The sequence below is a fragment of the Phyllostomus discolor genome, chromosome 6, assembly GCF_004126475.2.
Source record: "Phyllostomus discolor isolate MPI-MPIP mPhyDis1 chromosome 6, mPhyDis1.pri.v3, whole genome shotgun sequence".
Lineage (NCBI taxonomy): Eukaryota > Metazoa > Chordata > Mammalia > Chiroptera > Phyllostomidae > Phyllostomus > Phyllostomus discolor.
In genome coordinates, this window is record NC_040908.2 from 166,090,924 (window position 1) to 166,099,181 (window position 8,258).

The following is an 8,258-nucleotide window of genomic DNA, read 5'->3' on the forward strand; positions in this document are numbered from 1 at the left end:
CTGTCCCAGGTGCCGCCTGGCCATCCTCGTAGGGCCCGAGGGCCCTTCCAGGTGGCCGAATCTTGAGGTCCGTTTTACAGACAGGTGGGGAAACGCAGGCCAGGGAGAGACAGGGGACTCAGACCTGGTCAGTGTGGTGGCCTAAAGAGGCGGGACTTGGCCCTGAACTCCCAGGCTTGGACTGCTCCTCAGCATCCTGCTGAACTCTCCCATCCGGAAGGAAGTTGGGCTCCCGTACCCTGGCTGACCCTTCCTGGCCTGCTGTTCGCCAGGGCCCTGGAGACTGGCTGAGGACTGGTTGCCATAGAGATGGAGGGGAGGACAGTTCCAAGGCTGGCAGATGGGGGTGGGGGCAGGGCCGGACACCAATATGCTAAACGCCCACCAACAGTTGGCCAGGACCAGGTCGAGGAGGCCCGGGCAGGAACCCCGGCTCCAGGCTCCAGGGACAGCTCCAGGGCTGCTCAAGCTCCTCTCAGGCATCACCCAGGCCGAGCAGGTGAGGGCGGCCCTGCCGGGGGACTTCCAACGGCCCACTTCCAACCTTCCCAGAGGGTGGGCTGGCTCTCTGGGGTCAGGGGCGGCCAGGGGGTGAGGCAGGCCCTCGAGAGGCCGTGAGGCTGGAGCTGAGGCCCAGGTGAGAGTCAGGAGGCTCGAGGGTGGAAGAGTCTGAAGGGAGCCTGCCAGGACGGGGCGAAGGCCACAGGATGCCAGGGGAGGACCCCCAGGCCTCTGGTGGAGCAACGCTGCAGGGGGCGCAGCGTCGTGGGGAGGATACCGAGTTTCTTCCATGTCGGCTTAACAAATCTGGGGCCCTGAGGGGCATTCAGAAGAGCCGCCCAGGGCCAGAGGCAGCACAGTGCAATGGTGACAAATCTGGGCTGCGGGGACAGACTCAACGCGCCCAGGGCTCTGCTTACTGGCTGTGTGACCTTAGTCAAATGACTTCATTCTGAACCTCGGTGTTCTCATCGGCGTGATGGGCGCGATGGGAAGGTGAAAGATCTGAACTGCTGCTGTCTGAGTATCATGGACTGAGGTGGCTGGCAGTCGGCTTCAGGGCCAGCCAAGGCGCAGAGAAGCGGAGGTCCCCTGGGGAGGCGCGAGGTGCTCTAGGAGCCGGGCCCCCTCTCCTGTCTCTGCCCAGAGGAGGCCCGGGAGCGGTGACAGTGCGATTCAGGACCAGCAGCCGCGATCTCAGAGCGTAGGGCGGGCAGCGAAGAAGGACCGGACGTCCAGGGCCCGGAACAAGAAAGAGCATGGCTCTGCCGAGGCTGAGGAGTAAGCAGCTGTGGGAAGGGCCAGGGTGGGGGTGGGGGATGGGTAGGGGGGGGATGCTGGATGTCAGGCCCCGCTGGGGGCTGGCACCCTGACCCTGACCTCTGCCCCCTGCCCTCTCCCTCCTCAGCCTCTTCTTCCCCTGTCCTCGGAAACCCTCCTTCCCTTTCCAGTGGGCCTGGGAGCGCGTCGCCAGAAACAGTCAAGCTACGCTTCAGCCTGGCTCCCCTTCGGCCCCTGGCCAGCATGCCCTGCTCTTGGCCTTGGCATCCCCCAAGCACAAGTCCAGCTGCAAGTCCACTGCCAACCTCCTGGAGGCTTCCGGCTCACGCCGGAAGACGAAGGCTCAGAATGTGGAGACGAGTCGGCAGCTCAGAGCCTGGAGCTGCGTCCCCATCCCTTCCAGCCGAGAGGACGGCCGAGAGCTGGCGCTGCCCCGCGAGCGTGGCCTCCAGCCGCCTGGGAAGAGGTCAGGGTCCGAGTCGGAGTCCGAGGAGGCTGCTGAGCTGGAGACCCCCAGTGCTGAGGAGGCGGAGAGGGGTCTGAGCCCTGGGGATCTGCCCCAGCTCCCCAGGAAAGGGCCGATCCCCAGGGAGAAGTGGTTTGCAGAGGCAGCAGAGGAGGGTGAGGAGGAAGAGCACAGGCCGCCCCCCAGAAGGAGGGCGGGGGCTCGGAGAAAGGGGTGGAATTCCTGCGAGGAGGCCTCCGAGGGGGGGGAGCTGCAGTGGCAAGGGAGCAGCGCCGGCTCCTCCGGCAACCCCCGAGGACCACAGAGGAGGAAGGCAAGGGCCCCGAAGCCGGAGGGGACGAGGGACCTGGAAGAGCCGCGGCAGCAATTACAGCAAGACCTGGACTGTGGTGAGCGTGAGGGCCGATGCCCGGGTGCCCCAGGGGGTTCCACATCGGGGAGAAGGCTGGGGGGCCAGGGCCTGGGCCGGGAGTTCAGGCAGGTGGCAGGCCTGGGCTCCAGGGGCTGGGCGGGACTGCCCAGTCGGCGGGGAGAGAGGGCAGTCTCTAACTCCTCCCGCAGGGGCCGGTCCCAGAAAGCATCTCTCAAAGGCTCTGCGGGCTGCTGTCCAGACCTCCGACAGGAGCGAGAGGGCTCATGCCTCCGGGGATGACGAGACCCTCCTGTTCGTCAACTTCCCCAACCGCACCTTCCACAAACGGCAGGCGGCCACCAGGTGAGGGGGAGCGGCGAGGAGGCTGGGTGGGGGCCCAGGCGGAGCGTAGGGAAGGGGGCAGTTCTCCAAGTGACGCTTAGCCATCCATCCTCTCCTCCTTCCCCTGGACAGAGACTACTTAGTCTTTTCATCCGTCTTCTGTCCACCCACCCATCCATCCACCCGTCTGTCCGTCTGCTTGGCCCACTATCTATTGACATGGGCAACTTTTTCAGTCTCTTCCCGTCTTCTATCCACTCATAATTTACTAAGTGATTAATGCAGCACGTATGGAGTGTATGCACACTCATGGTCCTCGGGATATAAAGGTTGAAAACTCGGTCTAGACCGACGAGGCTCCGGGCCTGCGGGCGGAGCGACAACAATGGCGGCAGAGTCGGGTGATCGCCGTGCCCGGGGCTTGCACGGGAGGTGGGGGGGGGGGAGCGGAGGGCTCAGATGGGATAGCGCTCACAGCTGCCGGCATCAGTGGGGGCTGGGAAGGGCCTGAACCAGGTGGCCAGGGGAGTGGCGAGAGGGGTGTCCACTTGGAGGCTGGCTCCGTGGGCCTCAGTGATGGGTTAGAGGTGGCACGTGAGAATCCGTTTGGCATTCTGGTAGTTCCTTCCATGCTTACCATGTCATGTCCTGCCTGAAATCTGCCCGTGCCTCCTGTGCCCTCGGGACAAAGCCCGGTGCCCTCGGTAAGGAGGCTCCTGTCTCCATGCCCGCTGGTCAGAGTGGCTGTTGTGGCCCGTGCTGGCCCTCTCTGCTGTCCTGGGACTGGTCCTCTTCCCGCTCCACCCAGCTCGCTCAGACGCACCTTTCAGCTCTCCAGTCAGGGGCCCCCCCAGTTCTCTTCCGTGCTCGCCTCCGTCATGGCTCTCGCCTGCCGCGCTGCGTGGCGGGGTGCCGGGCTGTCCGTCCATCTGTCCCTGTGCACAGCCTGAGTGAGGGTGGGCGCCAGGCCTTGTCAATCACGGCCTCTCTGGTGCTCGACATGGGACCGGGAACGTAGTAGATGCTCAATAAAAACGTGCTAACTGAATAACTGCATCTACCCCTTTGCCTGTCTGTCCATCTTTCCATCTGACCACGACCCCGTTCTGCAGGAACTCCCCAATACCGAGTGTCTGTCCGGGCTGGGCACTGTTCTAGCTGCCGGGGGTACGTCGGCGGTGAATGTGTCAGGACAGATGAGAAGCTGTGCTCTTAGGAGGCTTACACTGTACTCGGGCAGAAGGAGAACTGACAAATGAACCAAGTGTTTAGCTGGAGCTGGGCAGTACCAGAGGGGTCGATGGGCCGGTCAGGGAGTCTCTCTGTCCCCGGCACGCAAGCCAGGGCCCGACTGATGAGAAGGAACTAGCCTCAGATCTGGGGGAAGAAGCTTCCAGGCCGACCGAGGTGGTGTCTCTTCAACCGTCCGCACCATGCACCCGCCCCTCCGTCCATCCATTTTGTTTCTTTTTTCCATCCATTCATCCATCCTCCTGTCCCTCAGACCAAAATACACGAACCTAGCCCCACACTGCCCTACCTGGTCCCTGACCGCCCCCCCCGCCCCGTGAGGCTCCTGTGCCCCCCACACCTCTCTTCCTGTTCTCCCCCACCCCGCCCAAGGAGCCTGCTGCAGGCCTGGGAGCGGCGGCAGCGGGAGGAGCAGCAACAGGCCGAGCTGCGGCGCGCCCGGGAGCAGCAGGTCCAGCAGCAGGTGGCCCGCTGCCTGGCGGCCTATGCGCCCAGAGGGAGCCGAGGGCCGGGGGCCGCCCGGCAGAAACTGGAAGAGCTGAGGTAGGAAGCCCGGCTGAGGGGGGCCTGGCGGGGACCGACAGAAGGTCCCAGGAGACCCAGTCCTCCCCTGCCCTCAGGCCTGAGCCTCCGCTGCCATCCTCCGGCTCGGGCGGGCTGGCTGGCCCCTTTGCTGCACTTCACAGACCAGGACAAGGGGGCTCAGGGCGAGGGGCTGGGCCAGCGTCACCCAGGGAATACCCATCTCTGGAGCTGTCAGACGCTCAGGTTCAGTGTGCCACGCGCTTTCAAATCTTGTTCTGTTCCAAAGCCAGGCATACTTGCCACAAAAATTCAGCTATTACCAGGAGTGGATGCAGAAGGTGAACAGCACCTATAATCCCACTCCTGAAGAAGGCAGTGTTCACGGTCAAGGTGAAGAGTCACCTGTTTTAGTCTCTTCCTATGGCTTGACCATTAAAAAAAGACAAATGCATATTTAAAAGAAAATCTCTCTGAGACTTATAACAGGCCCATGAGGTGGGTATTATCACCATCCCCATGAGTCTACGGATGAGGAAACAGAGGCTCAGAGAACCGAAATAATGTACCAAAGGTCGCAAGTGAGCGGCAAAGCTGGGATTCCAACCCAGGCAGCCCGTGGCCGCCCGCCCCACTGCCTGGGGGGGTCTGTGCCCACCCGGTCCTCAGACAGAGGGCACCGGGGTCTTTCCCCAAAGCCCAGCCGAGTGAACCGGATAACGCCGAGGTCACCGCTGCCGTGGACAAGGAGCACCTACTGGGCGCCGCTGGCACCAGGGTGGCCCCTTCCTGGCCCTGTCTCCCTTCCCCCTGGGAGATGCCTTCTGACCAGACCTCAAGTTCATTGCTTTTCACTAAGGCAGGAAGCGGAAGGTTTCCAACTCCAAGGGGCAGATGGCAGTGAGATGAGTATTTCAAACACTCACCTTTCATTTGCCTCTTGGGAGCAGGTGTTTCCCACGGGGCCTCCCGGCCCTCGCAGCCTGGGAACTTCCCTCCGTCTGAGCTGCAGCGGAGGCTCCCGCCTGCCCAGGAGGGAGGGCACAGAGAGGTCGCCCTGGGCGGGGAGGTGATGTGCCTTGCGTGGGATCAGAGGTGATGATGGCGGATGGGGCCGACATACACGGACACCGCCCCCTTCCTCACTCGGGCTCCCGGACCTGTGCTTTCTCTGAATTCTAACAGAAGTGACAGAAGGATCAGGCAGGAAAGCGCACGTGACATCACAGGCAAAAATGGAGACTGAATGGCAGCTCATGTTTCCCAGCGCCCCGCCCCTTGTAACTGCTGTAAATTCCCTCCTACGTGGCGAAGACTCCTTGTGGCAGTAACTTCTGTTCCTGGCCATGAGTTTTCAAATCTACCTCTCTTTTTAAAAATATTTTACTTATGTATTTTTAGACAGAAGGGAAGGGAGGGAGGGAGGGAAACATTAATGTGTAGTTGTCTCCCTCACGCCCCCTACTGGGGACCTGGACTACAACCCAGGCATGTGCCCTGGCTGGGAATCGAACCAGCGACCTTTTGGTTCTCAGGCTGGCACTCAGTCCACTGAGCCACAGCAGCCAGGGCTGAAGTCTATGTCCTTTTCCTGAACAGAGGAAGATTCCCTCCCTGGCTCACAGCCAAGGGTCCGGGCCCTGCAAGGCAGGCCTCTCCTGCAAGAGCTGGCCTCTCCTCCCCTCCCGCACTGTCTGTGGGTGCTGCCTCCACGCCCCGTGGCCTCCCTTTTGTGCCTCTCGGATGGGTACCCGGGCCTGTGTGTGATGGGGCCGGAGGGCCCTCCCGCTGTCAGGAGGCTCAGCTTGCTGAGCAGACACATTTCTGAGAAGGGCACAAACTGGATTTTGTAAGTGGGTTTGTGCTTCCCCAGCGGAAATCTTTCGGGATGTGTCCTTTTATTTGCAACACATTGTCTAGTTCCTGTGTCCCATTTCCTAAGCTGTCTGCTTATGGGAACCGCAGCAAATGCTGGCAAGCTTGTCCGATCCCTGCCACAGCACAGAGGAGAAAAGAGCCCAGAGCCCAGCGCAGGGCTGTGGCCAAAGCCACAGCTTCCTCCTCACAGGCGCAGTGTGCGAAGGTGCGGGCGTGGACCAGGGAGGGGAGAGGCTGCGCGAGCAGATGCCCAGTTGCTCAGAAGCCAGCGTTGGCCCCTCTCCCTCAGGGGCGGCTGGGAGGACGGGCGGGCCCTGGCTGCACAGCCCGGAGACTTCAGCTCGGGTCCCAGCTGTGCAACCTTGGCCAAGCCGCTCAACCCTCCTGAGCCCCAGGGGAGCTGCGGTAAAGTGGGGCAAACACTAATTCCTGCCCCAGTGACCTCAGGAGGGATCCAGGGCGAGGACAGGAGTGAAATGGCCTCGTAAAGGTGAAGGCGGGAGGACTCATAGTCCTCAGTGAAGACGAGTGGCTCACGAGTGGGGATGGGTTGTGTCCAGGGCTAGCTGCCCAGAGGCCCGTCTCCCCGCAGGCGCCAGGAGCGAGAGCGCTTTGTGGAGTACCAGGCCGAGCTGCAGGGCATCCAGCACAGGGTGCAGGCCCGGCCCTACCTGTTCCAGCAGGCCATGCAGGTGAGGGCGAGCCCGGGGCAGGCAGGCGGCCTCCTCCTGAGAACACGGCTTCTCACTGGGCCTGTGGGTAGGGGGTGCCGAGTGGGAGAGGGCCCCCTCAGATGGGACCCCAGGCTGCAGCCCATGTGGAAGCCCTGGACCCCCTCAGTAATCAGAGCCCCACTTGTCCTCGGCGGCCCTGGTGCAGAGCAGGACACCCCCCTTTCTCTCTCCCCAGGCCAATGCCCGGCTCACCGTGACCAGGCGTTTCTCCCAGGTGCTGTCGGCCCTGGGCCTGGATGAGAAACAGCTGCTGGCTGAGACAAGCAAGGGCACCTCCAGGAAACCCAGGTGAGGCCATCCAGCTGGCCAAGATGCTGGCTCTGTCCAGCTGTGGGGAGAAGGGGCGCCACCACCAGCACTCCGGGTCCCGCAGGGTCTTCTCCCGCCATCTCCCTGTCGCCCTTCAACTTGGGCTGGAAGTCTGGGGAAAGACCGAGGGAACTCGGTGGGCAGCCCTGAACCCAAGCTTCAGTCCTGCCCTGTCCACCCCGCATCCCCCCTCCATGACCCCGAAGACTCCGCCCCTCTAGCAGGCAGCAGGCACATCCCCAGGCTCTGCCCTCCATGTCACCCGAGGAAGGTGGGGCCAGGGTCATTCCCCCGCTTCTCCGTGAAGAAACTCAAGACCCGAGGGGCAGGGTCTCTCCCAAGGACACGGGAGTGAATAAGCAGCAGAGCCAGTCTGGGAATCTCGGCCATCTGAGTGGCCACACATCAAGCCTCCACTGTGGACTGGTTGCATGCCAGTCCCCCCTGTATACTGTCCCTAATGCTTTAGGGTAACCCGTTACAGAGCAGGCATTATGAAGCCTAATTCACAAGAAAACTGAGACTCAAGGACAGAAAGTCAGTCCCTCAGGGTCCCACAGCATAGGAGCCAGATTTGAACCCGTATCATCAACGGCAGTGCCCTTTCGCCTCCTACAGCCCGGGTGTCCCTGGGTGTGGGGCTGGGCAGCAGCGGAGCCCAGTGGCCTCTACCCTAGTGTTCATCTTTAAGGAGGCATAGGTCAACAGAGAGAGTGGAGCGCTGTTCTCAAAGCCCCCCAAGGACAGAATCCGTCGGCAGCCAGCCTGAGAGGCAGTCCACCCCAAGCCCAGACTGGAAATTCAGTCCCTTAGATAAAAATTAAAGGCTTTATGAAAAACACAGTGTGGAACTTCTCGTGGTGGTGGGAAGAGGCTGTGGGCTGGGAGAAGGATGTGGTGGGTGGGTAGGCAGCAGGTGGAGCCCGTCTCCCCATCCCCCGGCAGGGGGGGGGGGCTCTGGGTGTTTCAGCTGCCAGCACCCAGCACACACGGCCTTCTGTCTGCTGCCGAGAAGTGGGGCATCTCACAGAGCACCCCCCACCCAACCCACGCCCCAGTCTCCAGCACATATGCTGGGTCCTAGAAATTCGAAAGTGAATAAGGACAGGACGGCCTCTGCCTT

General features: G+C 62.2%; 1 protein-coding gene across 1 annotated transcript; it reads left to right on the forward strand.

Moving 5' to 3' along the window:
- The first annotated feature begins 209 nt into the window (after nucleotides 1–209).
- Nucleotides 210–7,974, forward strand: LOC114500504 (testis specific 10 interacting protein). Its single transcript, XM_036029719.1, has 8 exons — nucleotides 210–499; nucleotides 1,148–1,281; nucleotides 1,409–2,136; nucleotides 2,309–2,462; nucleotides 4,065–4,235; nucleotides 6,685–6,784; nucleotides 7,002–7,114; nucleotides 7,827–7,974. Exons 1-8 carry the CDS (start codon nucleotides 341–343, stop codon nucleotides 7,957–7,959), a joined length of 1,692 nt encoding a protein of 563 aa, XP_035885612.1. The 5' UTR covers nucleotides 210–340; the 3' UTR covers nucleotides 7,960–7,974.
- The last annotated feature ends 284 nt before the right edge of the window (nucleotides 7,975–8,258 follow it).

Bases quoted from the DNA above. Each gene is read 5' to 3' on its own strand.
- LOC114500504 (XM_036029719.1), top strand. From the start codon at position 341: ATGGGGGTGGGGGCAGGGCCGGACACCAATATGCTAAACGCCCACCAA. The intron at 500-1,147 runs GTGAGGGCGGCC...GTCTCTGCCCAG, and splicing joins GCATCACCCAGGCCGAGCAG to AGGAGGCCCGGGAGCGGTGA. The intron at 4,236-6,684 runs GTAGGAAGCCCG...GTCTCCCCGCAG, and splicing joins CAGAAACTGGAAGAGCTGAG to GCGCCAGGAGCGAGAGCGCT.